Source organism: Papaver somniferum, chromosome 7 (assembly GCF_003573695.1).
Source record: "Papaver somniferum cultivar HN1 chromosome 7, ASM357369v1, whole genome shotgun sequence".
NCBI classification, from domain to species: Eukaryota; Viridiplantae; Streptophyta; class Magnoliopsida; order Ranunculales; family Papaveraceae; genus Papaver; species Papaver somniferum.
Window position 1 is genome coordinate 162322794 of NC_039364.1, and position 25019 is coordinate 162347812.

Genomic DNA, 25019 nt, shown 5'->3' on the forward strand with positions numbered 1-25019 from the left:
AATCATGGAATATCTTTCCTAATTTGAAGCACTGCGAAGCCGCGACAACATCAATGATCTGCGCCTTGGTCAAACTGGCTTTTACACATTCCTGGCTCATCATGAATCACATCCATTTCTCAAAAGGACGCAACGGACTCACATATATTTTAAAGTCAATAGGAGAAGCATGATACTCTTTCCTCATAAGACAAAACCTTATTACACCTCCTGGCCGAACCGACCGGGGCTCTCATTCACTTTCCGGACCAGTCAGAAGAATCGACACATACTTGGGATGATTTCTCCTAATCGTGGCGGATGTTGTAAAGAACTCATCATCTATGTTTGGCTTGGAATTGCCAACATCTTTCAGTACGGCAGAACTTTTCTCAAACGACATCTTAACGAAAATTCTCTCACGCTACTTCCACCTTCGAAATAACTACAATGGAACAATACGAAGAGAAATTATTACGGAAAGTGCATGGAAATTATTTTATCAGACACAAGAGATCTATTATGGACGCAAGCCAATTTGTTTCAAAGTCATAATGCGCATAGGCAAATAAATGGGGACTGACAGACCCTGCATCACCACCTCATGCCAAGGCCGTACCCTGCAGCGGGAAATTCGCGCCCGGCCGAGGAGGCGCGCCCCACCACGGGAACCATACACACGACCACACCAGGAAAAAAGGAGTAAACCCTAGAAGCTAGGTTTTCACGGGAAGGGAATGACAAATACCAGCTCATGCATGCCTACTTTGCACGGTAATTGAGGCGGCCAACATCACTACGGTACCTAAATGTTACTACAAGTTCGTGCAAAGCATACCTACGGCTAGGATTCATACCAACGCAGAAGGGCAATATTTCTACAAGTTCATGAAAAGGTACGCCTACAGTTAGGGTTTTCACTAACACAAAAAAAAACAAGAAAAGCAAGTTAAAGAGGAGGGTTCAGGTCTTCATCCAACAGAATGTTACTAACTTTAAGGTCTCTATGAATGACTCTCAGTCTAGAATCTCTATGTAGATACAGAATCCCCCGGCTTATCCCCTCTATAATCTGAAATCTCTTTTTCCAGTCTAGGAGCGCACCTTTTGTGGCATCTGTTTCACAAATAAAAACTCAATTTATAATGGAATATAGAGAAATGCATCACAAACATCAATGTAGAGAAGTTTTGCAAAAAGCATCAAACCGAAAAGGAAGGCATCCAAGCTTTTATTTGGCATATACTCATAAACCAACATCTTTTCATCCCCTTCAAGGCAACAACCTAAAAGTCTAACTAGATTCCTGTGCTGGACTTTTGAGATGACAAGAACTTCATTCTTAAACTCCTCTAAACCCTGTATAGAACCTTTAGAAAGCCTTTTCACGGCTATTTCTTGTCCATCCAGTAACTTTGCCTGGAAACATAAAAGCCAATGCATGTTTCACTTCTTGTAAATTAAAGTTATAATACAATTGAAAGTACGCGCGAGAATAGATAGCCGCCACTGTACCTTGTATACTTGACCAAATCCACCTTGGCCAAGCATATTGGCCCTGCTAAATTCATTTGTGTCAATTGCTAACTCTTCAAATTTGAAAATTTTCAGTTGATCTGGATTGTCTCCAAGCATGTTGCTGCCTGGAGTTTCTCCGTGGACATTGTTTAAATCTGAAGCAACTTTCCCGTCATTCTTCCGTTTTGCCAACCACCTCCAAAAGAAGTTTGTGCATATGATAATGGCAAGTATACCCACAAGGACTGTAATTACGACGACGACCGCACTTAAATTTCTGTGCAAAAGTACACGATTTGGATTCTTCTTTTCTGAAAGATCTGTATTGTTCTTTTCTGCAGAATCTACATTTTACAAGGAATTTATGTAAAAAACAAATATCTACTGCTGTAATGCTTAAGGGTGAAATGAATATTGTTTATGAGCTGTTGTTACTTACCAAGATCGGAAAGAGCTAGGCGAATGTTGTGTACACATATATCTCACTATCGGACACGTGGATACAGAAAGGTACGTGGAAAGCATGCAAGCCAAGACATCAAAACACGATGCGTCGCGAAGCACCAAATAAACCCCTAGGAGTTGCTTTATCTCATCCCCAGAAGAGGAGCTAAGATCAACGGTGGGGAGAAAGTCAGCTGACACGGACTGACAGGGGCAGAAGACACTTGTCTGACACGAGCAGACCCCTCAACCACCCGCATTAAACACTCTGAGCAGTGCACGTGTCGACCGACCTGTGGAACGAGCGAAGATGCCTCCGCGGGATCTAGGGGGAAACGCAGACCTCTGCGTGATGGACACAAGACACTAGAAGATAAGGTTCCAACGGTCTTCAGAGATGGGTCCCACATTCCTACCTTATAAATACCCAATCTCCACAAAGGGGGAGGGGGATCGGAAAAACATCAGAGGAGAGAGAGAGAGAGAGAGAGAGAATAGCAAAGGTAAGGAATCCCATAGTGGAGAGAAATATGTAAACCCCAAGTCATTCAAACTATTCGTGTAACCGTGAATAATATAGCAGAACAACAAACCCCGTGGACGTAGGCCTTAGTGCTGAACCACGTAAACCTTGGTCTTATTTACATTTCAGCACTTTGCATTCATTTAGTTCCGCATGCATTTGCTTATATATGTTGTTTTCCTTTTATATTTGTACCCCATGCATAATCGCTACGCATGGGGAAGTTGGAGGAGGCCATGATAAACCCGTGGGTTTTGAGCCAATGAACCCACATCCGGGTGTCATCATCGTAATCTCTTTAGACTTTAACAATTGATTGCGGGCATTCGGACCCCGCGTAGTTCGTGTGTCCACAATTTGGCGCTAGAAACAGGGACTTCGTCCCGGTAAAAGATTTATCTTGTCCTGTGATTTCATTCTAATTTGGCATACGATTGCTCCGATTTTATCAGCTCTGACTGTATAGATCATTCGTCAACAGTATTATATTCAAAAACCCACCTTTTGCCTTCGATAAGAGTTAGTGTTCCAAGCATGGGTTATTGTCCTAATCCGTCGGATTTACAGTTTTCATAGTTTTTTTATATATACTAAAGATCGCCTTTAATAAACCCGCTTTTGAAAAATTGTATTTCGACAACTAACCCGCTTCACGCGGATATTCCCGTTTCTGTTTGAATAAATTTATACAGAGAGAACGTGTTGTGAGTAAAGAAGGCGAGTTTACGCTAGATTTCGTCAACAAAAAGGCACGTGATGGAGAAGACGCAGGAAGCAGGAAAATCCAAAGCTTTGTCAAAAGAAACACCCCGGACAACCCCGATCATCACCCGAAGCAAGCAGAAAGGAGATAAAACTAAAATGACCAATCGAAGGCAGGATACAACTGAAATCACTTCACCCATGAACGCTAATTCAGTTGCAATGGCGGCTCTCAGAGCAGCAACGATAAAATACGGGGAAGCCGCAGTAGTCCCGAAGGCCGCGGAGGCTAGCAATACCTTCGCCATGAGTCAACTTAACCAACCAAGGGAAAGGGTGGATGAATCCAGAACATTCCAACCCGCGCATCTGCTAACCTTTGGAATGCCGCTAAAAAATAACCAGAACCAAACCATATCGACGGCTCGGGCACCGCAAAGGGGCGCTCACTCCAATTTGGAAACACCAGCAACAGAAGTTGAACCCCTGCCACCTTTGGTACAGATCATGGAGGAGGGTGGCGCCACGGCTGTAGCGGCACGTGCGGGGACTCCCAATCAGGGGTCCAACCAATCACACCAGCTAATGGCTGAGCTCGAGGAACTGAGAAGGAACCAACAGGTTTACGCAGAAGCTGTAGCACTTTTGGCCAGAGAAAATCAAGATTTAAAGGAGCGGATTGCTCTAAGCACAAAGACCAACCAACAACTTGATGAAGCAAGCTCCAAAGCACCAGAGCCAAACCAAGACTGCAGAGTCGTCCTAGCGACTAATGAAGACGCAACAAGGAGACATAGCATATCCGACCCGGACTATGACGATGGAGAATCAAACGGAAATGATCTGAAGAACTTAGAACACCAACGCGCAATGGAGGAACTGCGAGATGAGATGATGGCAGAGATCAGGCAATTGAAAAATAAACAAGGAGGGGGAAGGTTAGAAGAGGTTATGAGAGAAGCTAACTCCACGCCCCTGACGCATCGCTTGGCCAACACCCCTATTCCCCTGAAATGCCCTGTCCCGACGTTCGAATGCTATGATGGGTCCAGCGACCCTGCTGCACATGTTCGGTACTACAACCGCGTCCTAGCAAGATGGGGACAGAACGACGCCGTACTCTGTAGATACTTCCCGTCAAGTTTGAAGGGATCGGCGTTATCATGGTTTGATAATCTGCCACCAAACTCCATACACTCATACGACCAACTGGCAGAGAAATTCTTAAGAACATACATGTACAACAAGACTGTAAACACTGGGATGGATAAGCTTTTCTCACTAGCAATAGGCTACAAGGAAACCACGAGAGAATACACAAACAGATGGCATAGGATCTGCCAAGCCATAGGAAGCGTGGACCCAGTGGTGAGCATCAATTGCTATAAGTGGGGCTTGGACCGAATGAGTCCCCTATTTGTTGAAATTCACGGGAGCGTGCCCAAGACAGAAGGCGATCTCCGAATAATTATCGAGAAGCACGCTCGACTTGAAGAAATTCAACGGGAAAACCCGAGGGCATATCCGCAGAGGTCTCACCGCACCAATTCAGCAGAACAAACCAATGGGGCCAAAAGGGGTTCCTCAGATGAGAGACCTCACGAAGATAGAAAGGAACGGAGGGATGAACGAAGAACAGGCGACCGAAAATTCGAAGACCAAGTTTACACGAAACTCAACGCTAGCTATGCTCGTATCCTGCGGGAGATCAAAGGGAGGGAAAACTTAGAATGGCCATGGTCTAAGGGAAAGCATCCCCCAAGATCCGAAAAGTCTAAAGATTACTGTGAGTATCACTGTTTCAACGGACACCAGACCGAAAAATGCAAGAACCTTAAAATAATGATTCAAAAATTAATTGATGCGGGAGAGCTCAAACATTACATACGGAAGGAGGTTACCGAGGACAGATCCAAACGAACCAAGCCAGTCCAACTTCCGGAAGAAAACCGAACAATCAACACCATCTCGTGTTCCGCAGCCATAGGACCCTCGCTCACAGCACAGATTGGAAAAAGGTTACGGAAGCAATTCGAAGATCGCTGCGAGTTATATAAGGTTGATGGGATAACAGTGGACGAACATGAAAAATGGATGGAATTACCCGTCATCTTCGATGCCGAGGATATCGAAGAAGATATGGAAGACCATAACGATCCCTTGGTCCTGACATTACCAATAGCGGGGTGTAACCTCAAAAAAATCCTCATAGACGGGGGAAGCTCTGTGAATGTCCTATTCTATGACGCATTCAAACGGATGAAGCTCCATGATGAACAGTTGATGACCTCTTATCACACCATCTACGGATTCAATGGAGCGGCCACGAAGCCCTTGGGAGACATTGTGTTACAGGTTAACGCAGGGCCCATGAAACTGGATACCCGATTCACTGTGGTGGATACCCCTTCCCCCTACAACGCCATTATTGGACGACAGTGGGTACACAAGCTCAAAGGAGTGGCGGCAACATACCACCAGTACCTAAGATTTCCAACACCTGAGGGAATTATGGAGATCAAGGGAGATCGAATCGCTACACGAGAATGCCAGGCCACTCAGGATCATATCAACAACGAGCAAGAAGAACAGCGAAAAATCCGAAGAGTAAGAAATCAAGAAACCACGCAAGAGAAAGCCGTAGAACTATTCCTTAAGGAAACCACAGGAAAAGGCTTGATGATACAGGGTAATGTCCGAGGCTCGGAAACAAGTACCTCAACAATCAACAAAGAGCAGAAACACGCCAAATAGCAATTAAAGAGCGCCCCAGTCCTCGGAAACCCAAGGCCTATGTTCACACCCGTGGAACCCACTAAGGAAATCAACATAGGAACGGAAGAAGACCCAAAGAGGGTCAAAATCGAAAACATCAGAGGAGAGAGAGAGAGAGAGAATAGCAAAGGTAAGGAATCCCATAGTGGAGAGAAATATGTAAACCCCAAGTCATTCAAACTATTCGTGTAACCGTGAATAATATAGCAGAACAACAAACCCCGTGGACGTAGGCCTTAGTGCTGAACCACGTAAACCTTGGTCTTATTTACATTTCAGCACTTTGCATTTATTTAGTTCCGCATGCATTTGCTTATATATGTTGTTTTCCTTTTATATTTGTACCCCATGCATAATCGCTACGCATGGGGAAGTTGGAGGAGGCCATGATAAACCCGTGGGTTTTGAGCCAATGAACCCACATCCGGGTATCATCATCGTAATCTCTTTAGACTTTAACAATTGATTGCGGGCATTCGGACCCCGCGTAGTTCGTGTGTCCACAATTTGGCGCTAGAAACAGGGACTTCGTCCCGGTAAAAGATTTATCTTGTCCTGTGATTTCATTCTAATTTGGCATACGATTGCTCCGATTTTATCAGCTCTGACTGTATAGATCATTCGTCAACAGTATTATATTCAAAAACCCACCTTTTTCCTTCGATAAGAGTTAGTGTTCCAAGCATGGGTTATTGTCCTAATCCGTCGGATTTACAGTTTTCATAGTTTTTTTTATATATACTAAAGATCGCCTTTAATAAACCCGCTTTTGAAAAATTGTATTTCGACAACTAACCCGCTTCACGCGGATATTCCCGTTTCTGTTTGAATAAATTTATACAGAGAGAACGTGTTGTGAGTAAAGAAGGCGAGTTTACGCTAGATTTCGTCAACAAAAAGGCACGTGATGGAGAAGACGCAGGAAGCAGGAAAATCCAAAGCTTTGTCAAAAGAAACACCCCGGACAACCCCGATCATCACCCGAAGCAAGCAGAAAGGAGATAAAACTAAAATGACCAATCGAAGGCAGGATACAACTGAAATCACTTCACCCATGAACGCTAATTCAGTTGCAATGGCGGCTCTCAGAGCAGCAACGATAAAATACGGGGAAGCCGCGGTAGTCCCGAAGGCCGCGTAGGCTAGCAATACCTTCGCCATGAGTCAACTTAACCAACCAAGGGAAAGGGTGGATGAATCCAGAACATTCCAACCCGCGCATCTGCTAACCTTTGGAATGCCGCTAACAAATAACCAGAACCAAACCATACCGACGGCTCGGGCACCGCAAAGGGGCGCTCACTCCAATTTGGAAACACCAGCAACAGAAGTTGAACCCCTGCCACCTTTGGTACAGACCATGGAGGAGGGTGGCGCCACGGCTGTAGCGGCACGTGCGGGGACTCCCAATCAGGGGTCCAACCAATCACACCAGCTAATGGCTGAGCTCGAGGAACTGAGAAGGAACCAACAGGTTTACGCAGAAGCTGTAGCACTTTTGGCCAGAGAAAATCAAGATTTAAAGGAGCGGATTGCTCTAAGCACAAAGACCAACCAACAACTTGATGAAGCAAGCTCCAAAGCACCAGAGCCAAACCAAGACTGCAGAGTCGTCCTAGCGACCAATGAAGACGCGACAAGGAGACATAGCGTATCCGACCCGGATTATGACGATGGAGAATCAAACGGAAATGATCTGAAGAATTTAGAACACCAACGCGCAATGGAGGAACTGCGAGATGAGATGATGGCAGAGATCAGGCAATTGAAAAATAAACAAGGAGGGGGAAGGTTAGAAGAGGGTATGAGAGAAGCTAACTCCACGCCCCTGACGCATCGCTTGGCCAACACCCCTATTCCCCTGAAATGCCCTGTCCCGACGTTCGAATGCTATGATGGGTCCAGCGACCCTGCTGCACATGTTCGGTACTACAACCGCGTCCTAGCAAGATGGGGACAGAACGACGCCGTACTCTGTAGATACTTCCCGTCAAGTTTGAAGGGATCGGCGTTATCATGGTTTGATAATCTGCCACCAAACTCCATACACTCATACGACCAACTGGCAGAGAAATTCTTAAGAACATACATGTACAACAAGACTGTAAACACTGGGATGGATAAGCTTTTCTCACTAGCAATCGGCTACAAGGAAACCACGAGAGAATACACAAACAGATGGCATAGGATCTGCCAAGCCATAGGAAGCGTGGACCCAGTGGTGAGCATCAATTGCTATAAGTGGGGCTTGGACCGAATGAGTCCCCTATTTGTTGAAATTCACGGGAGCGTGCCCAAGACAGAAGGCGATCTCCGAATAATTATCGAGAAGCACGCTCGACTTGAAGAAATTCAACGGGAAAACCCGAGGGCATATCCGCAGAGGTCTCACTGCACCAATTCAGCAGAACAAACCAATGGGTCCAAAAGGGGTTCCTCAGATGAGAGACCTCACGAAGATAGAAAGGAACGGAGGGATGAACGAAGAACAGGCGACCGAAAATTCGAAGACCAAGTTTACACGAAACTCAACGCTAGCTATGCTCGTATCCTGCGGGAGATCAAAGGGAGGGAAAACTTAGAATGGCCATGGTCTAAGGGAAAGCAGCCCCCAAGATCCGAAAAGTCTAAAGATTACTGTGAGTATCACTGTTTCAACGGACACCAGACCGAAAAATGCAAGAACCTTAAAATAATGATTCAAAAATTAATTGATGCGGGAGAGCTCAAACATTACATACGGAAGGAGGTTACCGAGGACAGATCCAAACGAACCAAGCCAGTCCAACTTCCGGAAGAAAACCGAACAATCAACACCATCTCGTGTTCCGCAGCCATAGGACCCTCGCTCACAGCACAGATTGGAAAAAGGTTACGGAAGCAATTCGAAGATCGCTGCGAGTTATATAAGGTTGATGGGATAACAGTGGACGAACATGAAAAATGGATGGAATTACCTGTCATCTTCGATGCCGAGGATATCGAAGAAGATATGGAAGACCATAACGATCCCTTGGTCCTGACATTACCAATAGCGGGGTGTAACCTCAAAAAAATCCTCATAGACGGGGGAAGCTCTGTGAATGTCCTATTCTATGACGCATTCAAACGGATGAAGCTCCATGATGAACAGTTGATGACCTCTTATCACACCATCTACGGATTCAATGGAGCGGCCACGAAGCCCTTGGGAGACATTGTGTTACAGGTTAACGCAGGGCCCATGAAACTGGATACCCGATTCAGTGTGGTGGATAACCCTTCCCCCTACAACGCCATTATTGGACGACAGTGGGTACACAAGCTCAAAGGAGTGGCGGCAACATACCACCAGTACCTAAGATTTCCAACACCTGAGGGAATTATGGAGATCAAGGGAGATCGAATCGCTACACGAGAATGCCAGGCCACTCAGGATCATATCAACAACGAGCAAGAAGAACAGCGAAAAATCCGAAGAGTAAGAAATCAAGAAACCACGCAAGAGAAAGCCGTAGAACTATTCCTTAAGGAAACCACAGGAAAAGGCTTGATGATACAGGGTAATGTCCGAGGCTCGGAAACAAGTACCTCAACAATCAACAAAGAGCAGAAACACGCCAAATAGCAATTAAAGAGCGCCCCAGTCCTCGGAAACCCAAGGCCTATGTTCACACCCGTGGAACCCACTAAGGAAATCAACATAGGAACGGAAGAAGACCCAAAGAGGGTCAAAATCGAAAACATCAGAGGAGAGAGAGAGAGAGAGAATAGCAAAGGTAAGGAATCCCATAGTGGAGAGAAATATGTAAACCCCAAGTCATTCAAACTATTCGTGTAACCGTGAATAATATAGCAGAACAACAAACCCCGTGGACGTAGGCCTTAGTGCTGAACCACGTAAACCTTGGTCTTATTTACATTTCAGCACTTTGCATTTATTTAGTTCCGCATGCATTTGCTTATATATGTTGTTTTCCTTTTATATTTGTACCCCATGCATAATCGCTACGCATGGGGAAGTTGGAGGAGGCCATGATAAACCCGTGGGTTTTGAGCCAATGAACCCACATCCGGGTATCATCATCGTAATCTCTTTAGACTTTAACAATTGATTGCGGGCATTCGGACCCCGCGTAGTTCGTGTGTCCACAATTTGGCGCTAGAAACAGGGACTTCGTCCCGGTAAAAGATTTATCTTGTCCTGTGATTTCATTCTAATTTGGCATACGATTGCTCCGATTTTATCAGCTCTGACTGTATAGATCATTCGTCAACAGTATTATATTCAAAAACCCACCTTTTGCCTTCGATAAGAGTTAGTGTTCCAAGCATGGGTTATTGTCCTAATCCGTCGGATTTACAGTTTTCATAGTTTTTTTATATATACTAAAGATCGCCTTTAATAAACCCGCTTTTGAAAAATTGTATTTCGACAACTAACCCGCTTCACGCGGATATTCCCGTTTCTGTTTGAATAAATTTATACAGAGAGAACGTGTTGTGAGTAAAGAAGGCGAGTTTACGCTAGATTTCGTCAACAAAAAGGCACGTGATGGAGAAGACGCAGGAAGCAGGAAAATCCAAAGCTTTGTCAAAAGAAACACCCCGGACAACCCCGATCATCACCCGAAGCAAGCAGAAAGGAGATAAAACTAAAATGACCAATCGAAGGCAGGATACAACTGAAATCACTTCACCCATGAACGCTAATTCAGTTGCAATGGCGGCTCTCAGAGCAGCAACGATAAAATACGGGGAAGCCGCGGTAGTCCCGAAGGCCGCGGAGGCTAGCAATACCTTCGCCATGAGTCAACTTAACCAACCAAGGGAAAGGGTGGATGAATCCAGAACATTCCAACCCGCGCATCTGCTAACCTTTGGAATGCCGCTAACAAATAACCAGAACCAAACCATACCGACGACTCGGGCACCGCAAAGGGGCGCTCACTCCAATTTGGAAACACCAGCAACAGAAGTTGAACCCCTGCCACCTTTGGTACAGACCATGGAGGAGGGTGGCGCCACGGCTGTAGCGGCACGTGCGGGGACTCCCAATCAGGGGTCCAACCAATCACACCAGCTAATGGCTGAGCTCGAGGAACTGAGAAGGAACCAACAGGTTTACGCAGAAGCTGTAGCACTTTTGGCCAGAGAAAATCAAGATTTAAAGGAGCGGATTGCTCTAAGCACAAAGACCAACCAACAACTTGATGAAGCAAGCTCCAAAGCACCAGAGCCAAACCAAGACTGCAGAGTCGTCCTAGCGACTAATGAAGACGCAACAAGGAGACATAGCGTATCCGACCCGGACTATGACGATGGAGAATCAAACGGAAATGATCTGAAGAACTTAGAACACCAACGCGCAATGGAGGAACTGCGAGATGAGATGATGGCAGAGATCAGGCAATTGAAAAATAAACAAGGAGGGGGAAGGTTAGAAGAGGTTATGAGAGAAGCTAACTCCACGCCCCTGACGCATCGCTTGGCCAACACCCCTATTCCCCTGAAATGCCCTGTCCCGACGTTCGAATGCTATGATGGGTCCAGCGACCCTGCTGCACATGTTCGGTACTACAACCGCGTCCTAGCAAGATGGGGACAGAACGACGCCGTACTCTGTAGATACTTCCCGTCAAGTTTGAAGGGATCGGCGTTATCATGGTTTAATAATCTGCCACCAAACTCCATACACTCATACGACCAACTGGCAGAGAAATTCTTAAGAACATACATGTACAACAAGACTGTAAACACTGGGATGGATAAGCTTTTCTCACTAGCAATCGGCTACAAGGAAACCACGAGAGAATACACAAACAGATGGCATAGGATCTGCCAAGCCATAGGAAGCGTGGACCCAGTGGTGAGCATCAATTGCTATAAGTGGGGCTTGGACCGAATGAGTCCCCTATTTGTTGAAATTCACGGGAGCGTGCCCAAGACAGAAGGCGATCTCCGAATAATTATCGAGAAGCACGCTCGACTTGAAGAAATTCAACGGGAAAACCCGAGGGCATATCCGCAGAGGTCTCACCGCACCAATTCAGCAGAACAAACCAATGGGGCCAAAAGGGGTTCCTCAGATGAGAGACCTCACGAAGATAGAAAGGAACGGAGGGATGAACGAAGAACAGGCGACCGAAAATTCGAAGACCAAGTTTACACGAAACTCAACGCTAGCTATGCTCGTATCCTGCGGGAGATCAAAGGGAGGGAAAACTTAGAATGGCCATGGTCTAAGGGAAAGCAGCCCCCAAGATCCGAAAAGTCTAAAGACTACTGTGAGTATCACTGTTTCAACGGACACCAGACCGAAAAATGGAAGAACCTTAAAATAATGATTCAAAAATTAATTGATGCGGGAGAGCTCAAACATTACATACGGAAGGAGGTTACCGAGGACAGATCCAAACGAACCAAGCCAGTCCAACTTCCGGAAGAAAACCGAACAATCAACACCATCTCGTGTTCCGCAGCCATAGGACCCTCGCTCACAGCACAGATTGGAAAAAGGTTACGGAAGCAATTCGAAGATCGCTGCGAGTTATATAAGGTTGATGGGATAACAGTGGACGAACATGAAAAATGTATGGAATTACCCGTCATCTTCGATGCCGAGGATATCGAAGAAGATATGGAAGACCATAACGATCCCTTGGTCCTGACATTACCAATAGCGGGGTGTAACCTCAAAAAAATCCTCATAGACGGGGGAAGATCTGTGAATGTCCTATTCTATGACGCATTCAAACGGATGAAGCTCCATGATGAACAGTTGATGACCTCTTATCACACCATCTACGGATTCAATGGAGCGGCCACGAAGCCCTTGGGAGACATTGTGTTACAGGTTAACGCAGGGCCCATGAAACTGGATACCCGATTCAGTGTGGTGGATACCCCTTCCCCCTACAACGTCATTATTGGACGACAGTGGGTACACAAGCTCAAAGGAGTAGCGGCAACATACCACCAGTACCTAAGATTTCCAACACCTGAGGGAATTATGGAGATCAAGGGAGATCGAATCGCTACACGAGAATGCCAGGCCACTCAGGATCATATCAACAACGAGCAAGAAGAACAGCGAAAAATCCGAAGAGTAAGAAATCAAGAAACCACGCAAGAGAAAGCCGTAGAACTATTCCTTAAGGAAACCACAGGAAAAGGCTTGATGATACAGGGTAATGTCCGAGGCTCGGAAACAAGTACCTCAACAATCAACAAAGAGCAGAAATACGCCAAATAGCAATTAAAGAGCGCCCCAGTCCTCGGAAACCCAAGGCCTATGTTCACACCCGTGGAACCCACTAAGGAAATCAACATAGGAACGGAAGAAGACCCAAAGAGGGTCAAAATCGGGACCATCATGGGCGAAGGGAGAGAACATTCCTTAACCAAATTACTCAAGGAATATGCGGATGTGTTCGCCTGGAAGTTAGGAGATATGCCAGGGATCGACCCAAAAGTAATCCAACATGAACTACGCATCAAACAGGGCACACCCCCGTTCAGGCAGAAAATACGAAAAGTGGCTCCAGAATATCATGAGGCGGTAGAAACAGAACTTCGGAAGCTACTAGACGCAGGATTTATCAAGGAAGTCAAGTATCCTACCTGGATATCCAACATGGTCATTGTTCCTAAGAAAAATGGAGGGGTTAGAATATGCATCGACTTTACTAACCTCAACAAGGCGTGTCCAAAGGACAGCTATCCCCTGCCGAGCATAGATCAACTGGTTGAAGCAGTTGAAGGGTACGAGGAGCTGTCGTTTATGGACGGATACTCTGGCTACAACCAAGTAGCCCTGGCAGAAGAAGATCAGCAACACACAGCATTCTATACACCACATGGCCTTTATTGCTATACCAGAATGTCTTTCGGGCTCCGAAACGCAGGGGCAACATACCAAAGGATGGTCGATGCTATCTTCAAACCATGGATTGGAGGAACCCTAGAAGTCTACGTGGACGACATGCTCGTCAAAAGCAAGCTGCGTGAAAATCACCACCAGGACCTGAGGAATATTTTCAATGCAATGAGACAACATCACATGAAAGTAAATCCGGAGAAATGTACTTTCGGTGTCACCTCAGGGAAGTTCCTCGGTTATCTGGTGACGAAAAGGGGCATCGAGGTAGACCCAGCTAAGATTCAAGCCATAGTAGAGATGCCGTCACCAAAGAATCTAAAGGAAGTGCAGAAGCTCAATGGGTCCATAGCAGCGTTGGGCAGATTTATTGCACGATCTTCGGACAAGTGCAAACATTTCTTCAATATTCTTAAGAAAGGAAGCAGGTTCGAATGGACCGCCGATTGCGAGGAAACATTCCAAAAGATCAAAGAACATCTAGCTTCGATCCCTATCCTGCAGAAACCTGACCCTGATGAAGTTTTGGCACTGTACATAGCAGCAACGGAGGACGCAGTCAGCGCGGTATTAGTCAAAACCAATACAAAGATAGAACAGCCCATCTATTACGTCAGCAAGACACTCAATCCCGCGGAAAGAAATTATACTAAGATTGAACAACTCATCCTCGCACTGGTATGGGCTACCCAAAAACTAAGAACCTACTTCCTAACTCACTTCGTCAGGGTACCATGCAGAGCACCATTGGAAGCAGTCCTCAAAAGCACAGGAAAAGTGGGCCGAATAGCCAAATGGAACACCCATCTGGACCAATTCAACATCATTCATGAAATTCAGCATTCTCAGAAGTCCCAAGTTCTGGCAGATTTCTTAGCAGACCTCCCTCTAGACAACGACGAAGAGATCAAGGGAATACCAGAAGCCGAAGAAGCAATCAAGGATCCAATGGATATCCTCGAACCTGCGAGTCATAGACAATGGGAAGTCTTCGTCGACGGATCTAAAAATAAGGAAGGGGCAGGAATAGGTATTGTCATCATCACCCCAACTGGAGAAAGAATCATACAGGCACTTAGATTGGAATTCAAAGAGCATACCAATAACATTGTTGAATACGAAGCTGTCATACATGCCCTACGTATAATAATAGAGATGGGGATAACCGATGTAAGGCTGACAAGTGATTCGCAGCTGGTCATACGGCAAATCGCGCTCGAATATAATGTGTACGACGACACCCTTTCAGCTTACATGGCATTGGTCCAAACATTGGCTTCACAAATCCCGAACATTAAGTTCCGGCACTTATGCAGAAGGGACCTCAGGCATGCGGATGCCCTAGCATACATATCATCCATGTTGAGGGATAAAAATGCCGAAAGTATTAAAATAGCAAGGGTATACGAGCCTTCGATTGCATCTCAATTCTCCTTCGCTACCAATCAAGATACGATGGAAGAAGATATTGAAGACCAAGTAGGAGAAGACATCCATAACGACTTTGATGAAGAAGACATCTTGTCAAAAGCAAATCAAGACGAAGATTTCAGCAATGAAGATGACTGTAGGGTGACAATACATGCTTTCCTCGACAAAGGAAGCCTACCTGCGGATCGGAAGCAAGCTAGAAAGACGCTCTCCAAAGTGGGAAGATACGATCTTCGGGACGGGGTCCTATATAGAAAATCTTTCCTCGGACCATTACTACGCTGCTTATCCCGAAAAGAAGGGCATCGAATTCTAAAGGATATCCATTATGGTGACGCAGGGAATCATAGCGGTATGAGATCACTAGCTGACAAGGCAAAAACGCAAGGATATTACTGGCCGACCATGATACAAGATGCTGCGAGGATGTCCCGACGATGCGAAGAATGCCAGCGCTTCGCGAAAAAAATCCACGCGCCGGCAACATTGCTAAACTCTGTCGATAGCCCGTGGCCATTTGCAAAATGGGGAGTAGACATCGTCGGGCCTTTCATCGAAGGATCCAGGAAGAGACGATTTTTGATAGTAGCCACGGACTACTTCAGTAAATGGGTGGAGGCTAAGGCCTTGGCCAGGATCAGAGACGCGTATGTGTTCACTTTCATATTCCAGAACATCATTTGCAGATTTGGTATACCTGCTGAAATTGTGTCTGATAACGGCAAGCAATTACAGGGAAAAAATATAGACATGCTCTTCGACACCTTTAAAATAAGAAAGAACAAGTCCACTCCCTTATACCCTCAAAGCAACGGACAAGCGGAAGCTACCAACAAGACCCTCGCCCTTATACTCAAAAAACAATTAGACGAGCATAAGGGAAGATGGTGCGAACAACTGCACAATGTCTTGTGGGCATACAGGACAACACGAAGGTCCGCTACCGGAGAATCCCCGTTTCTTCTTACTTATGGAGCTGAAGCAGTCATACCTACAGAAATCCTCATGCCAACCACGAAGACTGAAGCCTGGGAGAAAAACCTAACAACAGATATGATGTTAGAAAGGTTGGACGACTTGGAGGGAAGGAGGGAAGTAGCATTGCAAAAGATGGAAAATTATCAACGAAGACTAGCAAGGGAGTACAACAAAAAGGTAAAGCTACGAAATTTTGTAGAGGGACAGTATGTGTTGAGAACAATCCCACGATATCAGCAAGAAAAGAAATGGGGAAAGTTAGCACCTACATGGGGAGGACCGTTTATGATCCACGACATTGCGGGTAATGGTTCTTACTACCTCCGTAATCTAAAAGGTGAGGTTCTCCGGCATCCTTGGAATGCTAAATGGCTCAAACCATACTTCCCATAGAAGCAACGCAGATTTGAATCTGCTGGGAATATACCAGAAGAAGAAAGGAGCCTCCCCGCCCAACATGTTTCTATCTCTGGAAGAGGAATTGCAAACCTCAACTTATCAATTAAACAAGCTTTCAAATTATCAAGTCTGAGGAATCTACCTACAATATTGGGGAAAGTAGTTAATCTACAATCTCTCAGGGCTCCCCCATCAGTGTCCATAAGTGTAGGACCAGGGGGAAGGCACCCAGCAGAAAGAGATACCCAACCAATCTTAAGGCAACGGGTCGACGGAATGGGTGCGTACATATTTTACGCCCCATATCCTAGAACGTTGCCCAGGCCCCCACCGTCTGGGAATCCTCTGGCCCAGTATTTGCCAGCGGGGTGACAGGTCTCAAGACGATCACGGAGGTACCTTCCTTTCGTATCGCACTCAAAAACACTTAACTTTTGTTTTGATTTTTCACAAACTTAAAATACAAAAACATTGTAGGTCTATCAAGAAGAGAATTCATTTCATAAAGGGTGATTACAAGAAGTGAACGGCCAAAGCCAAGGATACACAATCAAAAAACATTCCTTTTACATCGTTACAAAAAGCACAATTATGCCGCGGACCCTACAGAACGCTGCCAGCTCTACCTAGGTGGCGGTCCCGTCATCCGGATTCTTCCGCAGACTTGATGGGACGCTCCCACCAGAAGAGGGGCCCGAGGAGCTGGGCAATGCAGCAGGAACGGGACGACGAGGGTAGTTCTTCACGAGACCATGTTCATTCCTTAGGCCAAGCTCAATCCTCTCCAGCATCCTGTTCGTCTCCTCATCCAATTGACAACGAGCCTTATGTTTAATAACTGTTGTCCGCTGTTGGGCTTGGGATAATAACGAGGATAGCCGGTTCACTTCTCTGGAAGCAGCACCAACGGCCTCCTCGCGGGTGGCTGCTAAATTCTTGAAGTGATTGGTTTGTTCCTTTTGCTGTGCTAAGGAAGATTGAGCCTTTTCAAGTTCTTCATTTGTGACGCGAAGCCGTTCCTCGAGCCCTGAAAAAGACAACACCACGGAGTTAGAGTAGAAAACAAACAAGATCACACTCGATGAATTGGGATTATACCTTCGACACAAGCCGAAGCCTCTTCATATTCATTAACAACCGCATCTCGCGCTTCATCAAGATGATCATATTCCGCGGATAATTTCTTATAGTCTAGTTGAAGGTTGGTGAGAGTAAATTGACAGGCATCTAACTCTACCTGCTTCATCGAGTCCATATGACGAAGGTGGTCGACCTCTTTATTTATCTCTGAGACCCCTTTGCTGAGTCTATACATGCACACTTCAAGATTCCTCTCAGACTCAGCAAGACGGGCTACATCGGCACGAGACGCGGAAAGAGCATTGCTGAGAGCATAGACTTCAGCACGAGCATCATCTCGTTCCCTGGCAAGACCAAGCATATTATCTTGGACCCCCGAAAGAGGAATGGACCGCGCCGTCTGTAATTCTTCTTCCAATAGCTGAATCCTAGATTCCAACAAGGAAGTACGCTCGCGGGATTCCCGCAGATTATCACTGGTCCACAGCAGTGTGCCATCAAATAAAGCACGATCATGGTTGTACAGATTTTGCATGTCGACCATCTGAACATGCCGCGCGCGCCATATTTCAGCCCGAGCATCCCATTTCCTAGCCTCACTCTTAATCTTCTCAACCAAATCTCTAATACGAGATTTTTGCCGAGCTCTTTCGTTTCGAAGCCATACCAGCTCGGGGATGCCACCCACTGGACATAGGGTGGGGAGACTCAGACAGAACAACTAAGAGAAAAGAATGACGATAAACGGCGAAGGAAAAGAACCAAACCTGTGAAAGTGGAAACTTGGCTACGAGTTTGCTCTAACTCAGCGCGCACTGCAATAAGTTCTGAACGAAGATCAGCCTCTGCTTCACCCAGTCTTTCTTTTTCCTTAAGGCTTTTCTTCAGCTCTTCTATTTCCACCTCCGCCGCAGATAATTCCTTTTCCCGATGACGAAGCTTAGCCTCGAGCTTCAGAGATTTTGCTTTAAAGAACTGATATAGCACGTGGTTGCAATGCTCGCTCCTCATCATCTACACATCAAAATGACAAAACATTATTCAACCAAAGCGTCCTATTCTCACGAACAAGAATGTACGAAAATTTACCTCCAGCACGCGCTGTTGCGGGAAGCCATATTGATACCCGTCGGCAACAGCCATCATATCGGCAACAGAAGTAGGAGGCTCCGGCACGAGGGTAGCTTCGGGAACGGTCAACCTTGTTCCCCAGGCTTCAGACACCTGCGCCTTCGAAGACATCTCCATCATACGACGGGTATACGCGGTTGATTCCTTTTCCCCAACAACCACAGGAGCAGGATGAGAGAAAAACAGAAGATTCTTCTCCTTGAACCAACTCATGATGGCATCCTCACCCTCAGACATTGGCGACTGGGGAAGACTATTGGCGGGCGCGTCCACAACAGATTTTCCTTTGACCGCATCGACCCCCTCAGCACGAACGTTGGCATGTTCTCCCGCGCCTACATGCACAGCAGGCTCCTCCGCACCAACACCTTCTACAGCAGCATCACCATTACCATCACCACCAAGAACATCCCAATTGTCATTAGGGGAAAGTAAAGAGAAGTCCTCGGGAAAATCGAGGGCTTCGTCAAAGAACTCTCCCGTGGAATACATCCGATCGAAAGAAAATTCATGGGAAGTAGGGAGGGTATCCATAACATCACCCGCAGGGACGGAAACATCCTCGATGACAACATCATCCGCCACTACACCCTTGTTCCTTCCTCCATCACCGGTGGGACCAGAAAAGACCTCTTCTTCGGCATTGATAGGGGAGGTACCAGTACGTTCCTCCCCATCTGTAATCTCGTCCTCGGCAAACTCTTCGTTCACAGGACTAGTAACTTCTTCTTGGACCTCAACCTCACCCACCACCATAGTAGAAGACTGCTTCGGCCTAATCTTTGTCTTCTTCAATACCTGAAACCGACACCACAAAGGAATTATTCTTCCCGTCCGATGGAAGTTATAAAAACGAAACACAACTAGAATCTGCGTACCTGAGCAGCTGAGACATTCTTCGAGGGGAGTATAGCACCGGAACCATCCTCCTCGTCTCCCTCTACGACATCCAGGGCATAAGGAAAATTCATGCCCGCAAAGTTCAGACGCCAGGGGCAGAAATCTCCATAGCGAGCGGGAGGAGATTCGCGCGGCTTACTATTCTCGGTTGACCGCCATCCGCGGGAACCGGGAATCCAACCATAAGCCCACGGACCTACTATCTCAATGACAGTGGCGTGCCACTCGTAGTCATGATCACGCTTGATCCTTTCTCGCGCGGGGAAGAGTTTCCGACGATTGGACGCCTCCGTGCCAGGAACATACTTCAGCTTGGCATCGCTGACCTCATTTAACAGACGAATCTCGCCTCGAGGAGCAGGAAGATTCCGAAGGCTGACACTCCACGGCTTGCGATTCCTGCTATTGACGTAATCACCGAAGGAGTTATTAAAATTCTCAGGAGTGTACCATTCCTTCTCCAAGGGATTGGGGACGTAGCAAGTCATCGACGTTTCCCCCTTACTCCGCAGATAGCATTCCTTCAGAGCGCGGAGATAATTCCCCGATAATTGGGATACGGAACGGCTATGAGTATTTGTGGAAGAACCCTCACGACTAGCAAGCACGTCGTAATAGAAGGAATCACCCGATTTGTACAACGGCAGCATCAGACCAGCCTCGAAGGCCCCAACCGTCGTTAACAAGTGAAATTCATCGAATTCGTACTTAGAGATCAGCTCATACGTAATATCATCCTCGGGGGCATAAAAACGAACCCCGAAGGCTTGGAGCTCATGTTTCTCCTTGAATATTTCAAGATCGATATGCTTGAAGGTTACTTTTCTCCTGCTCACAGAAACACTGCGTATCAAGGGAGCAGCCTCTTCCTCCTCGGCGGGACCGGATGAACTAACAAACGCTTCAGACGCTTTTCTCTTCACGGGGGGATTCTTTGAAGATCCAGCCGCAGGAGCTATGCCCTTTGTATTCTTCCCTTTCAAAGTTGGAGAAGACCGTGGATAATGCTCGGGCACTAACGAACGTAAAGGAGGAATGTCAAAAGCAACAGCGCGGGGAGGAGCCTGCGTACTCCGAGTCTCTTCACGAGGACGCACCATTGACTGATTAAATATTCTCCGTGAGCCAGACGGAATTATTGGAGGAATCTCTTCCCGAGAAGAAGAGGCTCTCGCTCCGGAAGACACTCGACTCCGACGAACATCATCCTGAGACTCTCGACGCTGAGGAGATCTCGACAACCTAGAATCAGGAGTCTCATAGGTAGGCCGTGGACGGTCAGACATGGCTGCGGAAAGAATAAAATCAAGAACAGGTTACACACAATAACCAAAAATCAAAAAACACATTTATAGCAATACAACCACGACAACAAAGAAACCCTAAAATTAGGATACAATCTCAATACTCCACCCTCGAAGTAATGGCTGCCTTAATTTAAGATGAAGAACAGGGGCAAACTAGTATGCAAGCATCAGAAAGAGTTCTTCATCACAAACAAGGAACAACAAATAGCAGAAAATTCACAATTCAACACGGCATAAAACAGTGAAATCAAGAAAAGAAAAACTCACCGGCAAAAAACAGCAAGTAGAAGAAACGAACAGGGGAAGATCCCAGGTGCAATAAAGACTGACAGAAGATAAGATCACAGGTGCAATGAAGACTGACAAAGAATTTAAGGTCACAGGTTTAATGAAGGCAGGTAGGAAACTTAAAGGAAAAATGAACTGAGAGAGTGTTTAGGAAGAATGAAATTAAATTTCCTCTCCATCCTTAAAATACCCGAAAGAAAAGAGGAAATTAAGGGAGAAATAGGAAAATGTGCCCGTTACATAAGCAGTTAATGCACGAATAAAAGACGTGCCCAAGTATCTAGGAGAAGTTATTAGGAGTGAGAAGGATATGCGACGATAGTTTTTCTTCAAGGCACCCCTTAGTCAGTTAAGCCTGAAGAAAAGGGGCAAATTGTGTACACATATATCTCACTATCGGACACGTGGATACAGAAAGGTACGTGGAAAGCATGCAAGCCAAGACATCAAAACACGATGCGTCGCGAAGCACCAAATAAACCCCTAGGAGTTGCTTTATCTCATCCCCAGAAGAGGAGCTAAGATCAACGGTGGGGAGAAAGTCAGCTGACACGGACTGACAGGGGCAGAAGACACTTGTCTGACACGAGCAGACCCCTCAACCACCCGCATTAAACACTCTGAGCAGTGCACGTGTCGACCGACCTGTGGAACGAGCGAAGATGCCTCCGCGGGATCTAGGGGGAAACGCAGACCTCTGCGTGATGGACACAAGACACTAGAAGATAAGGTTCCAACGGTCTTCAGAGATGGGTCCCACATTCCTACCTTATAAATACCCAATCTCCACAAAGGGGGAGGGGGATCGGAAAAACATCAGAGGAGAGAGAGAGAGAGAGAGAGAGAGAGAGAGAGAGAGAGAGAGAGAGAGAATAGCAAAGGTAAGGAATCCCATAGTGGAGAGAAATATGTAAACCCCAAGTCATTCAAACTATTCGTGTAACCGTGAATAATATAGCAGAACAACAAACCCCGTGGACGTAGGCCTTAGTGCTGAACCACGTAAACCTTGGTCTTATTTACATTTCAGCACTTTGCATTCATTTAGTTCCGCATGCATTTGCTTATATATGTTGTTTTCCTTTTATATTTGTACCCCATGCATAATCGCTACGCATGGGGAAGTTGGAGTAGGCCATGATAAACCCGTGGGTTTTGAGCCAATGAACCCACATCCGGGTATCATCATCGTAATCTCTTTAGACTTTAACAATTGATTGCGGGCATTCGGACCCCGCGTAGTTCGTGTGTCCACAAATGTAAAGATCTGCCCCAGTTTCATCAAAAACTTGTATATCCACTAAATCCTTCACAACCCATGTCATGCACCCGATGCCACTATCATACGAATACGCAATGCAAGAACAGTTACTTAAGCATGTCCTGTTGCAATCCTCGATCGTAGGAGACCCCAACCAGAAAGAGGAGGCGAAATCAGGCACTTTGACACTTCCAAGCTTCAAGAACCCATCATTTAAGTTGTTTTGGCACCTTAATGGAGTATTCCTCACACACCCACCTGACCAATTTCCCTTGTCCCATTCATTGTCAGACATAGGCTTAAACCCTGGTAGACAACTACAAATTGGTGAATTCAATGGATTACAGCGGCCAAAGGGGCCGCATTTTCCATAAACCTCGCACTCATTCTCTTGTGAAGACCACAACTGTGTCCATTCGTTACTTCCTTCAAACCAATTCAGTCCTAGTAACACTCCGCGATGATCGATAACAAACCTGCGTATGGTAGTTTTATCAGCATAATTGAAACTCATGTACATACTGCCATCTTGATCATCTTTAGTTAAATAGAATCCATCATTATAACCATTAGTCATGCCCGGTATACCAATAAACACAATACTATTCCATGGACCGCTACGCCAGTGTCGATATTTAGACCCATTACTCGAAAGAACAAGCTGAGGAATACCATCAGCAAGCTCGAGCCCCACAGAGAAAATTCCTTGTGAAGGATCAGATTCGTTTTTCCAGGATGTAAGTTCTTGTCGACTGCTTGCACCAATTTTCATTTGCGGAAGCAAAGTGTCAGTTGGGAGATCAAAACTCTGCCACAAAACCCTTGTACGATCATTTATCAAGCTAAGCACTAAATTCCCTGTATCTAATAATTCAACAACTGTATTGTTGGCGTTGGCGGCATTAGAAATATTTGTAGTCCAAAGAACAACTCCCCGTCCGTTAGAGATTACAAGATTCCCATCAGTTGCAATTCCTAAGGTTCCCGACGTATCCTTTATCGGGTTGTTCCTGTTTGCGACCCATACGATGGTCTGTACCGGAAACTTGGTGTACCAAATTCCGACATAATGATTTGTAGAATTAGGAGGATTAAAGAAGCCTAGTTTGAAGACTTGGCCAGAGGAAATTAAAGTTTGAGAGTCGGTAATGACTTGGGTTGATGTAATTGTGCTGTTATCTTTTGCAGAACAGTTTTGGAACGCAACAAACAAGAAAGAAACATGAATAGAAATAAAAAGAAGGTACCGGTTGACGATTGTACGAGTAGTTATGATCATCATAACCAGTTAAACGCTTCGAGACTGATCAAATTAACGCATGTCTGTTCATCGGTTTAGTGCTTGAGATGAATCCAAAAGCTGCTAGTCAATGAAAATGGAAGAAGAAGTTTCCGCACATAATCGGCTTACACAGATAATAGTCAACAACCATTTTATAAAACACACTGCTAGTTAAGTACATTTTTAAATTTATTGGTCAGATGCATGATTGTCAACTCTTATATGCCGTCATGTTCGAAGACAATGACATATTGGAATGGGCTAGCTGCAGCTCATAATGCCAAAAAGTGGTTGCGACTGCGGTTCAGATTCATCAATGGTGCGCTCCAAGCTCTCTGTTCAGGTAAACATTCGTGTATAGTGGCGAGTTGGTGGAGAAAAATAAATGATTTAGTCACTTGGACTGTGTACCGGTTTGTGGCAAGCATAACCGTCTTGTTTAGGCTCATGGAAAAAATATCTTAACAGAATATACTCGCGAAGTCACAGATTCGACTTGCAACAACTATATAATCTATATTCAATAATTCTTTGTTACTTTGACTTTGTCTCAATTTAATTTAAAATCAAAGAATTTTCCCATCTTTGACTCTTCTTTTTCCTCTTTTGGGAAAGAATTTTCTCTTTTTTAAGCTTTTCGTTTTTGTGCTCGGGGTTATGGGTGGATAGGTGTCTAAAACACCTTGATATTTATCTATTGTTTATGCTTTCTTTGTTAAATTTTTTATAAATTATGTATCTTATGTTTGCTTTTGAGTTTTAGGTAGCGCTGAACATGGTTTCGGTTTTCCGCTGGAACCGGACCGAACCAGACCAATTAGGAAGAAACCAAACCGAACCATTTACTAATGGATTGGTTATGGTGTAGAAAGTGGAAAACCGATAATGTTGGTTTTGGTTTGGTTTGACCTCTAAAACCGAACCAAAAACCATTGGAAAACTGATTATTGTTTAAACTTAGTTTTTATCGTTGATTTACAAGTATTAGATTCTACCCATTGATTTAGAGGATAAATAGTAACCTTAAATCTAATATTTCATTATGATACTCTCGCTCTTTCTCTTTCTCCTCGCCTTCCTTCTCCACCCCCAACTACAGCAGCCACTGCTGCTACTCGACTTTCTTTTTCCTGTCTTCCTTATTTTTTGTTTGTCAATAACTA

The 25019-nt window shown here is 45.4% G+C and overlaps 1 protein-coding gene across 1 annotated transcript; it reads right to left on the minus strand.

The window, feature by feature from the left end:
* Positions 1-928: 928 nt before the first annotated feature.
* On the minus strand, positions 929-23856 carry LOC113295467 (G-type lectin S-receptor-like serine/threonine-protein kinase At1g11300). Its single transcript, XM_026543804.1, has 4 exons — positions 22569-23856; positions 1495-1841; positions 1188-1398; positions 929-1095 (listed from the first exon to the last, which is right to left on the minus strand). The coding sequence occupies exons 1-4, from the start codon at positions 23854-23856 to the stop codon at positions 929-931; spliced, it is 2013 nt and encodes a 670-aa protein (XP_026399589.1).
* Between the last annotated feature and the right edge of the window lie 1163 nt (positions 23857-25019).